The sequence below is a fragment of the Pogona vitticeps genome, chromosome 3 (assembly GCF_051106095.1).
Source record: "Pogona vitticeps strain Pit_001003342236 chromosome 3, PviZW2.1, whole genome shotgun sequence".
NCBI lineage: Eukaryota > Metazoa > Chordata > Lepidosauria > Squamata > Agamidae > Pogona > Pogona vitticeps.
The window spans coordinates 190,711,623-190,729,443 of record NC_135785.1 but is presented as its reverse complement, the minus strand read 5'-3'; the positions used below and the strand labels follow the sequence as shown (position 1 = coordinate 190,729,443).

At 37.0% G+C, this 17,821-nt stretch overlaps 1 protein-coding gene across 4 annotated transcripts in view; it reads right to left on the bottom strand.

Moving 5' to 3' along the window:
* Positions 1–17,821, bottom strand: part of IL1RAPL1 (interleukin 1 receptor accessory protein like 1) — a 944,419-nt gene that overhangs the window by 800,885 nt on the left and 125,713 nt on the right. For all 4 annotated transcript variants that reach the window (XM_072994270.2, XM_072994271.2, XM_078390459.1 and 1 more), the window contains exon 2: positions 15,711–15,816. In XM_072994270.2, coding sequence (XP_072850371.1) covers positions 15,711–15,792 — 82 coding nt within the window. In that variant the 5' untranslated portion in view covers positions 15,793–15,816. The remainder of the gene's footprint in view (positions 1–15,710; positions 15,817–17,821) is intronic.

Sequence of the window (17,821 nt, the reverse complement as noted above, 5' to 3'; positions counted from 1 at the left end):
TTCACAGTCAACAATAATGGGATGCACATGGAATTATAATCTGACTCAGTATAAGGCATTTCTACATTCCTGTGTATAAAATTATTTCAAACCCATAGTTTAGAGAAAAAGCCAGCCAGTACTTTAGTGAAAATGCTACATTCTGAAATTTGAGAAGATAGCAGAACTTTCTCTTTTAGGACACTTACAAATTTTGAATGAAGTTTTAGAGTAATGTATTTGTGAACTGCCTTGTGTCTCTTCCCTGGGAGAAAAGCAACATAAAAATGAAATGAAATGAAATAAATATCTTGATAACATGTTCTGGGTTTATTGCCCCCAATAATAAACATATTGCACACAATAACTGAAAGTGAAAGGCCACAACTTTATTAATGATTATAGCTGCAGTTCCGCTGGCTAAACATCGAGGTTGGATCTGGTTTCATCAAGAGATTCAAGTGCCAACCGATGTAGCCGTCCACTTCCCACATCCTCCTGGGCAATGATCCAGAATGGCAAATCCTTGGACACCATGCAGATGAAAGCCACTTTGTGGCTCCCTAAAACCCATGGGGCAAGGCCAGGGCCCTGCCCCCCCCAAGCTTGGGCATTCCCTAGTCCCTGCCCTTGCCCCTCCAGAAGGAGGAGTTCATAGTAGCAAACTCCTACTGTGTATCATCTGTTGCATCCCAAACCACCAGTAAAGCTGTGACACAGATAGAAAAATAAAAGTTGTAAGATCACATAAACCAGCCATACAGGTAACCTCTATTAACCCAACATTTTTTACACTTTACCAAACATGGGGTGGATGGGGAGGGAGAACGTTGCTGAGGACTACTACAGCCCCAGCCCAGGAGCACCCTGCTTATATGCAGGGGGGGTGGTCTTAGTGGAAACACCATCCCTCAAGTCCATCACTCAAGTAGGCCCCACCCAGTGGTTGTGACAGCATACTCCCTGGTCAAGCGTTATGCTCCGAAGCTCCTGTGCAGCCTGCCATGTGGCCACTGCCATTATGGAGCCACAGGGGAACAGGGGAGGCTGGGCCACTGCTACAGCTGCAACACGGGACAGTAGGTTAGTCTGAGTCTGTATTTCTCAGAGCTCTATCTGCCTTTTACAGACAAAACCAACTTAATTCTGTGCACTGCTGTTTCATATGGTTTCTTTAGGCTTGATATGAAATGGTCTTGTCTGAGAGTAAGAACTGCTGACTATATTGAGACTTATGTATGAGAAGATAAGCATTGCGCTATATTGCGCTATTACCAGTCTTGTTTGGGACGCATGGAAATTCACTTCTGAAAACTAAATTGCCACTAAGGGAGAGAGAATAAATCCAACAGAAACATAAATGATATGCTTATCACATTTAGCTCAAATGTGATAAGCATATCATTTCTCATGGTGTCCATTTTTACAGAATTTCAGACTGCAGTCTGTCCTGTAGTGCTGGCTCAGTACATCTTTATTTAATAGGGTAGTGAATCTATATCCTTCACCATTCCACAGTTTTCTAATGAATTTTCTGCCTTTTTCCTTTTTTCCCATGGGATTTCCCAGCCACCAAAATGTTCTCAGATTCTTCCTCAGAAATCCTGTGCATAATTACTGAGATACCACATAAGAATTGATGTCATTTTTGGTAGGATTCTTTATCACTGTCTGGAGAAATAGTATCTAATGCTATGCAAGCAAACAATGAATATTAATTAGATTGTATCTGAACTGACGTCACTATATGTGAGCCCCACAGTGCAGGAAGTGTCACTGGAAAAAAAGACTTATGATTGTTACTGGAGTGGATTTGCATCTGCAAAATGACAGTCATCATAGCTTTCATTGTTTGCTCATCTGTACCTAATGGCCAAGTAGCTATGAAGACTATAATGACTGTCATTTGTAGAGGCAAATCCAGTCAGCTAACAATCACAACTCTTTTTTTCCAGTGACATTTCCTTCGCTGTGGAATTCAATTATTAAGTTTTATTATTACACTTCATCACATAACATTTTGAACTGATTATGTTATAGGCTTTAAAGCAGAAGAATTTTTATCCTTCTCTGCAATTTCCTCAGTAAATCACTGAGCCTAAAATACTAGCTTTCCCAGGATTTTTGTATCATTTTGTTGCTCTCCAACATTTCAGACTGTTGATCTAATCAGTTTCAAATTGCTCTGCAAGATCCCATTGGAATGAGTGACACAAACTTTTGAAATTGGCTAGCATAGGAAACGGAAATTGACAAGACCAACAGAGAATGAAAAATCCTGGGGAGTGGAACTTAATCTTGACCAGGAAACTGGCAAAAAGATGATGATGATGTGATGATGATGTGATGATGAAGACAATGACAATGATGATGACGACGACAACAACAACAGCAACAACTTATCTTTTTCAGGGTTTTCCAGGTATAGAATACTCAGAAGTGGTTTACCATTCCCTTCTTCTTGGTGTGTCTTCGGGATGTGCAGCTTGTCCAAGGTAACACAGGCTGGCTCTATTTCAAACTCCCAACCTCTCTGATTCCACAGCCAGTTACCCAAACCACTGAACTATCCAGCCACCAAAAATGAGAAAGGGAAAAAACCAAGAAAACAGCACTTAGCATTTCTTCAGCTCCTGTTGTGGGAAATATCTGTAGTCTCTATGGAAGTCTTGGAATGGTTTCCCACTAGAATGAAATATCAAAAATTCCCAGGATAAAAAAAAATTCCAAGTGCTCAGAATATCCCTAACTGTAACTTTGAAAATCTGGATAGTAGTCCTATCTGAAGTAGCAACAGAGACTTATACAGAAAAAGTTCATGTGTCAATTGTTAAGGTGCCACAGGACTCTTTGTTTTTTTCTGATGTGTCACACATCCTTTCATATTATATTTGCTGGGAGCATGTTTTGCATCTTCTTTCTTTCACCTCCAACTTCCCTGGAAAAATGGCATGTGTTGCCTTCCATTTCTAGATACATCTTCAAGGGAGGACCAACTTTTAGACCAGCATTCCCCAAGACAATTTCCTCCACATGTTTTGACAAATTCTAGTAGTCCCACCTGGTTTGACTTCTCATCAAACCATCAATGATAAGGGCTATGGGAGTTCTACTCTAAAATACATAGACAGCACAGACTTGAGAAAGATTGGTTTAAACTAATCAGAGTGTTCTGGGAAACTGTTGTGACAACTGTCCATTGCAACACTACATCTGGAAGCTTCTATTTTAAATATTAAGTATTCATGTTGTAATAAACTTACAGAACTAACTCCAGGGACACCTGTCTGCAAAATTTATTACTGATACATAATTTTCCATGATATCCCTCCAATAACTGTCTTAGTAGCCAAGTGGAAAGTGGGCTTTTTGGAATAGAGATAGAAAGATAAATCTTGCAAAGCAGTGATAGGTGATGTCCGTTTCGCATTAAGAAAATAGCAGCCAAAAATTACACTAAGCAAAAGCATCAGCAAATTCTAGCACTGCAATCTACCACATGAATTTTCTGTACATGCTAAGCTGATCCTTGCATCATTTTGTACACATAATGCTGGCATCTTCTCTCACTTTTTCAAAAAAAGACACTCTAATAAAAATTTCATATTTAATTTGGAAGAGATTTTTAAAAGTCACAGTCTTGGCATATAACATGATGTGATTGAGATTTATGTGCTGCTTTCTATTTGTTTGCTTTCATGTTGACTAACAATACGTGCTTATGAAAGTATATTAGAAAACAGAGGAGTAAGATTTATAGTCTACCACCATGGGACTACAGGAAAATGGAAAAACTTAAATCCTGACTAAGAAACAACAACATGCGTATATCTCTTAATTTGTGTCCTTCTTCATATCCAGTTATGTTTTTTTCTATCAAAGACTCTCAAAAACACAAAGAAGGAGCCAATATACAATAATAAACAAAGTAAAACAGGAACATACACAAAATAAAAAGAATAATGCATTGAATTAGGGAATTAACGATGCTATGCTACTAGCAAACTGTCAGCAGTAATACACTGATTGTAAGTAATAATAGAATTCTGTCAGGTCAGCTTTGAATAATGGTTACACCTCACATAGTTTCCTAAGTATAGAATACCCAGAAGGGGTTTACCATTAACTTCTTCTGGGGATGCTCTTGGACTGTACAGTTTGCCCAAGGCTACACAGGCTGGCTCTTCTCCCAGGAGCCAAAGTGGAGAATCAAACTCCCAACCAGGAATCCAACTCACTACGACATCCAGCTAGCTAAAATATTAATTAGCATGAAATAAGAACAAGATGGAGTAAGCATCACATTTTGCATTTGTTTTGAGTCTTTTTTTAACACAACAGGGCTGACAATAGTTAAAATTATTATGACCAGTGACTGTTCTCTATATTTATCTGACCTCACCCAGTTGCTAGATTTGGAAAGTAGCATATATGAACACCTTTGAAGACAATTCTATATTTCCATCACACAGAAAACAACCTATATATTATACATACCAAAATATGTTCTACTGTCTACACCTATAATTAGTCAATCTAAGCATGCTTCACAATTAGAGATGGGGAATATGAATACCCTCATCTCTATTCACAATGAATGTGGAAACATGGATTGGGGGGCAATAAATTTATGGCAGCAAATTATTAAAGAGGACTTCCAGCCCTTATATGTGTGTAACCGTGCATATATTTTCTGATAGTGAAATCAATGAAAAGGAAGAAAGAATTTCTCCTTATGAACCAGCCCTTATCTAGCTGGAATTAAGAATAACAGATTAGCACAAATTCAAGAATTGTCTTTAACAGCATTGTCTTCTAAGCACTCAAAATAGAACAAGAAGAAACTAGGAATCATTCTCCAGACTGACAGCATCTGCACTATAAATTAATTTGAAAACCTAAAAGTCCAGTTGTATCTTCAAATATCTACTAATTAGTCCACCCCAGGTTCAAAGGAGTTGCTTTATTAATTTCCCTCAAGTTGTTCTATCCTCCTATCTATAATACACCCTTATTTTTACTTATGTTTATTTAGTATCTTTGCAAAACCACCAGATGGCATTGCAGTGTTCAATTATTTTATTACTCATTCTTTATAGATAGATTCAAGTGAAACCATTTGAATCTTCTCTTTCTGGTTTATTTCACATTTGATTAGTATTTCAACTCTCCATTATGAACAAATCCCAGTTCTCCATAATAGGTGCCTAGTGACTTAATCAGGAGGAAGAATACAATAAAATTTAATAAACATCACTTCTTTCTGGGATGTATGCAGTGGAAATTATAGCAACCATGCTGGAGTTAAACAAAATTTTTGCAAATTACCAGGGATGTAAAACATGTGCCTACCAAGAAGCACATTTGTTTTTATTTTGGCTCAGAGTTTAATTTGAGTTGCACAATAAGATACCTTCAGAGAAACCATGGGAGCCAAGCTATTTAGAACGCACTTCAATAAAGCTGGCTAAACATAAATAAAAGGCATAGCTAGTTGCTAATGGAACCACCACAGGTTTCCTTTTCATTTTAGAAATAAGTTCTTTCTCTTCAAATGCTTGCTTTGAAAGAAAGGAAGGAAGGAAGGAAGGATGAATGAATGAATGAATGAATGAATGAATGAATGAATGAATGAATGAATGAATGAATGAATGCAAAGTTTTCTGTAGGGGAGGGAACATACTGTTAATTTGAAAACTTTCAACTTCAAAGCAAAAGATAAACTCATTCTATACTGTATTTCATATTATCATTTAGAATATTTGCTACAAAGGTACACCTGACTATCTATGTTCCAGCCACTCTGTTTCCAGTTCCATAGGGGTTCTCCATGTGAGTTGGGATCCCTGGTAGTAAATGTCAGAGATGAGATTTTAGGATTTTTCTGGACTACAAACACCATAATTATCTATTCTGAGAGTTCTACCCATTTTGCAGACACCTTGCAACTACCCCAATGTGATGACCTGGGGTAAAAACCTAATTGGAGGAATCTGAGGCTTAGCTAGGCCAAGCTCCACCCAAGTGTCCAGTTCCTGCCTCAGTGCTAGCTGGACACTTTCTTAATGAGCAGGACACTTAGGCTTAACTAATCTTAAAAGTATTTCAGTTTAGGCCTTTCTCACAGGTGCATCACAATGAGGTATTTGTAAGGTATCTGTAAGGTAGGTAGGACACCCAGAATGTAGAATTATGGCACTTGTAGTCCAGAAAAACCTAAAACCCCATCCCTAATCAGCATTCCAATTCACAAGGGGAGTCCCCATTGCTAACACAGGGGCTTCTCTTCAAGACCATTACTGTTCATGTGCCAAAACGAAAAACAAAGTGTGCCATGGTGGCTGTACTCTGCTCTACATGTGTTAAGTATAGGTGATTAATACCTGAATAGGGCTTATTTGTTGTGGACTTCCAACATCAAAGAATATGCAGAAGGAGTCTTCCTATGTGACAATAAGGAACACATTCAGACCTTTCTTGTGCCTATTGTGTCCCATATGGGTCACATGCATATGAAGGAAAACACAAAGAAACACTGAATATCCATTCCAAATAATACTGATATGGTATAGGTTGTAGATTTGTAATAAGAAACAAAGGAAAAACCAATTTTATCAACATATGGGAAATTGGGTAAGATGTGGTTTGCATACTTGCATGTTCCATGATTGTGCCTACACCACAGAGTAGCACAACCCTCATCTCACATCATGTGCAATGTAATTGGATTACTTGGCTAATTACACTTCCATCCATATTTATGAATGCCCAGTTCCGATGAGTCTTCCTCTTAAAAGTGGGGGGGGGGGCAGCAACCTGCACATCTTATTTATAATATGTCCTAACTGGCAAGTGCATATATTAACCAAAATGGATGGTCTGTTTATGTTTCTCTTAAGAAGCTTGTGAAAAACATATCACACACAAAATGGAATAATATTTAAATTCTTCTTACCTCTTGATTGCCCAAACCAGTGGGACTGTCACAAAATATATGACAGTGAGTATTTCGGACAACTGAGCTATGCCTGAGTTAAGATGTATTTAAACATTACCTCACGTAATGGAACACAGCAACTTTTCAGCAAAGCATTTCACTCCTCATTCTACATTTGCCAGTCTCATACTCAACACCCCCAGTGTTTCTGCAAACATTGTCATCTGGAAGATCCATTGTTTTGTTATGTGGAGGGGGTTTGGTCTTAGAATACAGAAGCTGCTGATATTCCATCTTTTTCCTGAAACCTTTTCAGTAAGAACTGAACTCATCATTCAGTCATTCACTTCGGCAAACTGGCAGTGTAATCATGAGGAGGCCAGGTAGCATATATGTTTTATATATATGTTTGTTTATGTGGTGCATATTTGGAGGTTGATTTCCTAACTCTAAAAGTTACCTATTGTAAGCCTTGCCATTGTTTTAGAGTTAGGAAATCAACCTCCAAATAATAGAGGAAAATAATGAAGAGAAAAGGAAGAACACATAATAGTAACATCTCTTCCAATCCTAAAAGAAGTTTAAGGACACAATCTTTTATACCCACAAAAAGAGAAACAACTTTGAACACAATAGATCCAACTTCTAAGTAGACATGTGCAGCTATTCGTGTGCATCATACAGTTATAATATTATGTATAGTATTATGTATAGTTTCTAATGAGGAAATAATATTGGACAAGGAAGAGCTAACATCTCAGTAAAGATACATAAAGCTGATGTGTGCACATGGTTAACATCAAAGCATGCAAATTCGGGACACATCTTTCCACAATAACAAAACTCTTCGGTTCTCATGAGTATATGTGACTCTGATGTTCTATAAGCTAAGAGGCTGTAGAATAAACTTCTGTCTCCAGAAACTTTAGCTATTAGGACAGCCATGAATAATTTTCAGTCCTAGTTTTACAGCTAGAAACACAGATCTTCAAAACAGATTTTGAAGGCATTATTGTACTGTATGTTCCTTAAAGAAAGCATTGTGATCAAGAGCTGAAACATCCTAGAGAGAGGGAAAAATCTGTTCTGTACTGGCATTTAAAAAAATAAAAAAAAATCCAAAGTTACCTCTTCATTTATCTTTCAAGATTACCTTCAGAAATAAAAAAGGTTAAAAAAATAAGTCTCCAGTGTAAGCTTTAGCCTTTCAAATCTAAGAAACATTCTCCATAAAGACAAATGTATCTTACAGAATTATCAAACATTGACTTTGGAAGGAAATGTTGAATTTTTCATTCAGCAAAGCCATCACTGGGTTTTCTGTTTTATATTTTTATTCAATTAAAAGCATAGGAAATGACCCTGTGTTATAAGATACATCTCTTTTGTTTCCCTAATTACCGGTAGGTGAATTATTTCAGGCAGGAAACTCTGAAGCACATCCATAAAAGTAGTGCATTTGAGCTGTAATTTTTATTTGAAAACACACACACACACACACACACACACACACACACACACACACACACACACACACACACACACACACACACACACACACACACACACACACACACACACACACACATGTTTCCAAAGCCAAGGCAGCATTTGAACCCAGTTCTCCTGAATCCTAATCTGTTATTCTGACCACTATACTACACTGGGTAACACTGAAAGGAGGCAGCAGCTCAATATTTATTTTTATGAGAGCTGCATCCATTAAGCAAATGGGAAAGCTGGGTGTTCACCTAACATAGTACTAAAGATACATATTCACAAAATATCTTTTAATTTAAATTTAAAAGTTTGTGAATATATGAATGACTTGATAATGACACACTATGTAGGCACTGCAAATATCAAAAGTATTTTGAATAATACTTTGGATCTATGCCATCCCTCAACCACCTCCGCTGTGGCGTTGCCTTCTAAACATTTCAATATTTTAAAGTAATAGAATAGTGGAGAATAGATGCCCTGGAAGCTTTTTATAAAAATGCAGTCATGTTGAGTATTTAAGTAATCTACAGAAAGGTGTCTAATTTTGTTTGTTTCGCCTTATTGTAAAAAAAAAGAAAAAGAAAAAAAAAGCCCATTCCACTAAGAGAGAAGCAGAAAGCAAATCTTTGTTTCTTTGTATAAACAAAGTGTGTGCTTTGAATGGCTTAAAAGAATCGTACTTTTCATTAAAGAGGAACAAGAGAGAGACACATTGAAACATCACATTGCCCTACATTTTTCACCAGCTCTTGTCTGATCTTCTGACAATAAAATATCCATTACTCACCAAGTGTAGAAACCAAAAACTGAGAAAAACAAATTTCACTTTCGTTTATCATATAAGTAGAGCACAGATACAGACCACAGGACCAGATATGAAGTTATTTTAAAATTTATCTGGCATTTTATTAGCAAAAGAAGATCATTTCACCATTTATATCAGCTCTGATTTCTTAGAAGGTAGCTTCTTTTTCAATATGTTCTACAATGACACTCAGCCAGAATTGTTCATTTATTATAATTAATCACACTTCCAGATAAGCGGCTTCTTAGGGACAGGGTAGGAGGTTGAATATAAAACTGGACAGCTACTCAGTCAAAGGTTGCAGCCTCATTTGGAAGTTTATATCCCAAATAAAATTACAGGTACTAGTGGTGCTGAATGGGTTGAGAGCACCTGGAGCAAGGCAACCTCCCCTCCCACTGCCTGCTCCTGCTGCCGCACTGACTGATGCAGAGCAGGCCTGTCTGCCCTCAATCCCCACCCCACCCCCACCTCCGTAACGCCCCCCCTCCCACACACACACCTCTTCCACAAAGCCCCCACCCAGTCCAATAGCCAAAATATAATTTTTTGGAAACCTTTATCTCCCTTGTTATATAAAATGGGCGTGTAAACAATAAAAGCAGTTGGACAGTTTCAGTTTCATTTACCACACTTGATGGCACACAGTTGTCCAGGCATTCCAACAGGTGCAGAACGTACTTCTGGAAGTAACAAAAAGCCACTGATTTTCATTAAATTAACAAAGAGCGCTCTGAAACATTGTCCCAAATCCTCTTACCAAGTTAAACTGCTATAGCACAAAGAGTGGAGCTGAACTGCCCTAGACATTATTTTCATTCTGAGTTGTATGACTCTGTGTACAATAGATAGTGTCCATATCGATTTCTTCCCTTGAGGCATTTGTCCTCCAAAAGTTACAACATTTGTATAGCAGACACTGGACCTGGAAGAGAAGCCAAGCAGATCTGACCCCCTTCAAAAACCCCACTGTCCCTTTTGCAACACCCAACCCTTCTGTGCCCCCCCACCTGCACTTCTAGGCCTGCACAGAAAGCAGACTTAGAAGGGAAGCCGAGCAGGTCTGACTCCCACCCCTCAGTAATCCTATACCCTCTCTGCAACCCCAGCCCCCTCCACACACCCCTACCAGTTCCTGCAGCTGCGCTGCCTTCCAGGCGTGTACAGACTGTGGGCCTACTTGCCACTATTATCATTTCTTGTCTTTTACTTTTCCCAGGCCTCACTGTTTACTTCCCTCTCCCCTGCCCTACATATTGATACATATGTCCTTGCTGCTCATAAAAATATTTTATGCAACTGATGAAATGGGTTCTAGACTAGAAAGGTTTATGCAGCATAAATTATATGCTGCTTTTTAAAGCCTCTTCCACTAAATGTTACTCATCATTCATCAACTGTAACATGTTTATGTTACAAAGCCTCAGGGGCCTATCCTGGTCTCAGTGTTTTTCAACATTGTAATAAATGACTTGGATGAAGGAGCACTGGGACTACTCATCAGCTTTGTGAATGACACAGAGCTGGGAGGGGTAGCTAACACTTCAGGAGACAGAATTGGGGTTCAAGACTACCTTGACAGATTTCAGAGCTGAGCCAGAACACATAAGCTTCAGGGGGACAAAATGTAAAGGTACTTGTTTAATTCAGCAAAAATCAGGTGCACAACCTTAAGCTGGGTGACACCTGCTTGGGAGAAGTAAGTGTGAAAGTGGTATATGTAGTATGCATGAAAAGGACCCACAAGCTGAAAACCAGTCAACAGTGAGATGTAGCAACAGACCAAAGGAAAATGCAGTTTTAGACCATATCAACAGAAACACAGCAACCAGGTCAGGAGGGAAAAACACTATCACTTTATTCTGCTTTCTATTCATCTCCTGAAATACTGTGGTTACTTCTTTCTAGACACGATAGTTTCTGAACAACACACACACACACACACACACACACACACACACACACACACACACACACACACACACACACACACACACACACACACACACACACGTCCAGTGGAGGGACACAAAAACTGCAAAGGATCTAGAAAACAAGCCATATGAAGAATGCACTACAATTCTCAGATTCTATGACAAGCACTACAATTTGCTGCTTCTGTGACAAACACTGTAGGAGTCTCATAGTTGGCTGCAAAATTCAGATTAGCAAGTTTTTAAATATATATAGCAACATTGAGGGAAAAGACAATTTGACTAGATCCCAAAGAAAGCCAAATGGGGGGAACATTGTAAAACTGGGGGTAATATTGTAAAATGGAGAGGATTGTGTAAAAACTTCATGCACTACTGACTTTTGATACCATTTGTGGTAATATTTAAGATAGGTACTCATTTCTCTATTATTTCTTTATAAAAAATAGCCAAAATATAGTTTTTTGAAAACCTTTATCTCCCTTGTTATATAAAATGGCTGTGTAAACAATAAGAGTAGTTGGATGGTTTCAGTTTGATTTACAACACCTGATGGCATATGGTTGTCCAGGCATTCCAACAGGTGCAGAACGTACTCCTTGAAGTAAGAAAAACCCACTGATTTTCATTAAATTAACAAGGAGCGCTCTGAAACATTGTCCCAAATCCTCTTACCAAATTAAACTTCTATAACACAAAGAGTGGAGCTGTACTGCCCCAAATTAAAAAAAAAAAATCCCTGTAGACATTATTACTTGCATTCTGAGTTGTATGGCTCTGTGTACAATAGATAGTGTCCACAGTGGTTTGTTACCTTGACGCATTTGGCCTCCAAAAGTTATGACATTTGCATAGCAATATAAGAGGATTTGGGGCGTTAACTGGTAATTCATATGCATCATCATCATTTAGAACTATCTAGAATCTGGAACTGTGGTAAAAATTACACAGAGGTTCTATGAAGTTTTAATGCACTTGTTCTTAACCTTGGTTTACTCAGGAGTTTTGGACTGCAACTCCCAGAAGCCTTCACCACCAGCTGTCCTGACTGGGGTTTCTGGGAGTTGCAGTTCAAAAGCATCTGAGTAACAAAGGTTAAGAACCACTGTTTTAATGCATAATTATCAACGTGCATTTTACAGAGGACTACTTTTTGTAGCACTCTGAAATATTTGCATATACTAAAATAGATGTGCAACATATGCTTTATTCAATTGGAAAGAGGCTAGGAATACTTTTTGTGAGTCTTTGAGTCAGTTAAAAAAACACAAATCGGCAGTGTTCTCGGTAAAGATAATACACATCATGAATCAACAAGAAAGCAGTCATTTATTACTCACAAAACTACTGAAATGAACATTTGGTACAGCACTGACCATAATTCAATGTAAACTGGAAAAATACTCATGAATGATAAATGATTTTGGAAGTAAGAGTCTACTCATCTTACCTTTAATTTCTTTATTTCATAAATATTCCATGGTTTCCTTATTTTTAATTGCTCTTTTCCCTTGCCATTTTTTTTAAGAACAGTAAAGAAGACATTACTGAATAATATATAAAAATAATAAATTTGTGAGGTGTAACCTGGATCAGGCACTGGAAGCATTTAATTTAAAATAACTAAAAATATCCTATCCTCCTCCCTTTAGGTTCCAAGGCTCCTTAGTGTTCATTTTGCCCTGAGCAGATCTAAAAATCAACATTGGTAGTCCCAATCCCAGGTATAGTGATCCAGTTATTAAATTATTAAATGTTCCTCCCTCTTGTTCTGAGGTTTCCAAAGTCTTTCTCAGGCCAGAAGGGAACCTTAAAGGAGGGGCATAAGTAGCTTTTAACTAAATGCTTCCAGAATCCAGTCCAGGTTACTCTGACACAAAGTTACAAATCCTTAGAAAACATATGCTGCCATGGAAAACTATATTTTCAATTCTTGGTTACAGACCAACAGAGCAAAGTTTATGCTTTCCATATCTTAATAGCTGTAAATTCCCACGTCTCAAAAAAACCAAGCTAACAGACCATTTCATCTGTTAGAGAAAAACAAGCCACGTGGTGACACAAAGACTCAAACTCTTTTATCCTCCTTTTCCTGATAATTACCCAGATGATGATGATGATGATGATGATGATTACTACTACTACTACTACTACTACTACTACTACTACTACTACTACTACTACTACTCATCATAAATGAATAAATGATGGGCTAGATATGAAAACCCTTCAGGACTAAGAATATCTATGGGTCATCATTAAACATCTGTAATCTCTACTACAAATAGATTTTTAAAATGTTTCCTCTAAATTAAATCCAGAATTATTCATATTTGGATTCATTCTTCTGTTTTCCGATCACCCACTGAATTGTATTTTCTTACCAGATTATATATTTCAAAATATATTCCTCCCCCAGCTCAAACATTATACACATCAGATGCTTTATCAATAGAACAAGCATAAAGGCAGCACAACTTGTTTAATCTGCTTTTTCCCCCTTAAAAATTTATTGTTACAATTTTCTTGAAGAAGAAGAAGAAGAAGAAGAAGAAGAAGAAGAAGAAGAAGAAGAAGAAGAAGAAGAAGAAGAAGAAGAAGAAGAAGAAGAAGAGGCAATGATGACAACAACAAAATCAGAAAATTTGTTTACAGGAATCCAACAATCAAGAAAACGAAACCAAATAAATTATCATGAAAAGTAGCTTCAATGAATAATAAACAATACTTTAACAATGCTATTAAAGATTTATAGGAAAAGAAAACCAATTCACTATTAAATGATTATTTTTTTCATTCAAAACCATGACAATGCATCTTTTGAATCAGATGATTCAACAGCTGTAAGTTTGATCACAACAGGGACAGCTGGCTATAAAGTAGGGAGACAATCTGAAATCTCTGCCAAGCCATTAATGATCTGTTACAAGCAAGTTACTAAAGCACATCATTTAATAGGACCTACAGTAAATTAAATTGCAACAAACATGGTCAAAGCAGACCACAAAGGCTGCCCACAAAGATCACTGCAGATTCAAGCATGCATCTTATAAAAATGTTTTTAAAAATGACTCAACCAACTTTCTCTCCCCTAAATCAGTCATCATTAAAAGCAATGCAAACTCTTTGGTTGCCTTCAGTGGCCTCTTATGGAGCTATAAGGTATAGAGGAAGTGACACCACTGGTGCCATTAGCAAGATCACATCCCTAGTTATGACATGGACCATCTTCACACTTCTAACAGATGAAGGGGGCGTATGTAATTCAGACTAAGGGGAAACAAATAAAAAAGGAATTACTGTATAAAAATGGCAGTGAACCATCTACCTATAAAGCATGAAACAGAAAAGGGTGGTGGGGAAGAAAACAAAAGAGGAGGCAAAGTGATTCTAACGGGTTGCTTTAACACCCCCAAAAGTTACTTTTCACCTTGGAATTGTCCAAACTTGAAAATTAAATGCAATTTCATTCACCCTACTTCCGATCAAAATTTCTGTTTTGCCAAACTGTGTTGACAATGCTATCAATGTGAAATAATCACACATATTAAACTGGAAGCTATATATCTCTATGAAGCACAGCTGCAAGAGTCACTATAGAAAACAGAACTAAATATGGTCCACTTGTATGAGCAGCATTAATTGGAATCAAGTGTACGGTTGGGCACACAATCATGGAGGGCCACCATTTTTTGTTAGAGTTTTAGTATGATATGGGAATGGGTCTCATCACCAGGGAGCCTGACTTCCAGTCAATTCTGCCGTCAGCCCACATGCTGGATAATGTAGGGAGGTCTCATGAATTTGTTGTCCCAATACAACCTGATCCAATAATATGGATCTCTTCTGCTGCCTGGAGTACAGTTGGCCTGTCAGCCCTTAAGCTGGGCAGGAGTCTCAAGACCTACCCTCAGATTTCCATATGAGGACCATCTTTTGGGAGAATGAACTCAACCATACTTCCCTATTCCTGCTTAAAAGAATCTGAATCATTGTCCATGATATAGTTGTAAAACAGAGATGTTGCTATGGCAGATAGGGAGGCAAACATACCGTCAATCCTGTGTGCAATTAAAATTCCACCTCAGTGTCTTTAAGCAGTGACTAATCTCATTCCACCTGCAGTATCACCAATGGAAGCATGGTGGGTGTGGAGAGATTGGTGCCAACAATGGCCACTACTATACAAAGGCTTTCTTTTACATCTTGGGAAATGGACACAGAACAATCAGTTCTTCCCCCACCCTACCCATCACCCTGATCCTGTTCCCTCAAAAGCCATCAAACACTACTGATCATCTCCCAGTAGTATGTAATGCATGCTACTGCATGCAATGCAGCCACACAACACTTCAGGCCAACTGGCCATAAGATCAGACAAGGATTCAGATGCCCCTGCCCCATTCTCGTTCCTAATGCAAAGGCACCAAAGTAACTGAAAATCAGATAGAAACACTACAAAAACGCATATTTTCTCCAAATCCAGTGATAATTGATGATCATTGCAATATACACATAATGCAAAAAAGAAAAAGGAAAAAAGTCTTCTTACCTGAGCCCCTTTTGGTCACAACCTTCAAACTCTGCACAAGAGTAGCATACAACAGGATTAAGTGAGGGATAGGAGCTTTCATCTTCCAGTTCTCCAAGGCTGTTCCCTAAACCACAAAGAAAAAGAAATCTGGTAATGTATTCTTGGTTTGAGCTAAATAATATTTTAGAAACTAGATATTTGGTTATTTGGTCCCAGGGGGGATGGTGGCATGGGGGGGGGTTGTACAATATATATGTACTGCACCCACTTTTTATGTTAATATTGTCACTATTGTTTTTCCTTAATTATTAAAATTTTTAAAAAAGGAACTGAACAACTAAAATCAAGAATCTTCGACTGAATGAGGTGACAGTTTATTACTTCACCCCTTTTGGTAACATTCTGCCTACCATTAAGGGAATTTCCAGAAGAATGGACATGGAAAGCATTGTTGTACATAACTCAGCAATAAGAGCATTCAGCAGCTGGAAATTTCTGTATGAAAGATAAATGCTTCTATTAAAGGATAAGAAAAAATGCTGCACAATCTAACACTGAGTTAAGTGTGGATAAGCACATTGAAATCAATGGGCCTTAGTGTGCTGAGCTCTGGGTTGGATTATGGCCTACAAATTTATACTTGGCATTAATATTTTATCAAGGAATCTTCAGTAATGTGGAAATTGAATTCCATTCTAGTCAGAGTCAGTTTGTGAATCTGACTCTTTAAGACTTCAATACATCATTCATCTCTAAAAAAAAAAAAAGGTCCATTTCTTGGGAACTGAAAGAAACCAAATAATCTGCTTACAAGAAACCCATATTAGAAAACAGGATGTAAAATACCTAAAGAATGGGAAAATAGGGAAATGCTATACTTCAGTCTCCTCAAATAAATAAATAAATAAATAAATAAATAAATAAATAAATAAATAAATAAATAAATAAATAAATTTAAAAAAAGAGGGGTAGCTATCTATGGGCCAGAACAATGTCTATCAAAAGAAATATTAATTGATAAGGAAGGAAGATATATAAGAGCAGAAATTCAAATACAAGGAAAAACAATAAATGTAATTTCAGTATATGCACCAATAGAAGGAAAAGCTAATTTCTTTCAAAAATTAACACAAAAATTACTAGAATTAGAAAGAGATGACTTGATTATAGCAGGGGATATGAATGGGGTAATAAATCTTAAAGCTGATCGGAAATCTGAAAATAAAATAAAAGAGAATCAGGGGAAACTACCAAAGAGGGTTTTTTTTACATGTTGGATGTTTTCACATTAGAGGATATTTGGAGAATAAAACATGGAGATACCAGAGAATACATTTTTTTAAATTCAGGTAGTCATAAATCATTATCAAGAATTGATCTGATTCTAACAAATAAAACATTCCTTAATTGAAGTTAAGAAGTAAAAATCCTACCAAAACCATGTGCAGATCATAATCCTATAAGATTGGTCGTGACTTTGGAGAACGAGCAGATTTAATTATAAATGAAGGAAAAACTAATATACTGACAGGAAAAAATATGAGAGGAAAAGAAGAAAAAGAATTAGAAATTAAGACAGGTTATAAAGTAGTGAATAAAGTAAGATACCTGGGTATAACAATAACTAAATAGACAAAGGACTTATTTGAACAAAATTATGAGAAGAAAGGGAAAGAAATTAAGAAAATTTAGAGAGATGGAAACAAAATCTCATTGATGGGCAGAATAGCAATTATCAAAATGATGGTATTGCCTATATCCGTATTCCTATTTCAGAATATCCTGTTAATAATAAATAACAAACCATTTCATTTGTGCAGAAAACAACTCTCAAATTATATTTGGCAGGGAAGAAAACTAAGAATAAAATTGAAATACTTGCAAGATGACAAGAGAGGAGGATGGGGGTCTCCCAAATCTCCAATTATATTATGAGACGGCAGCACTACAATGGTTAAGAGACTGGATAAGACTGGAGGATGAAACAATATTAATACTAGAAAGCAAAGATTTAAAATATGGACTTCATGCATACTTATGGAATGGAAAAAAGAAAGTGAACAAAGCTTTTGATAATAATATAATAAGAAAAACATTAATAAGAGTATGGGAGAAATATAAAGGAAAAT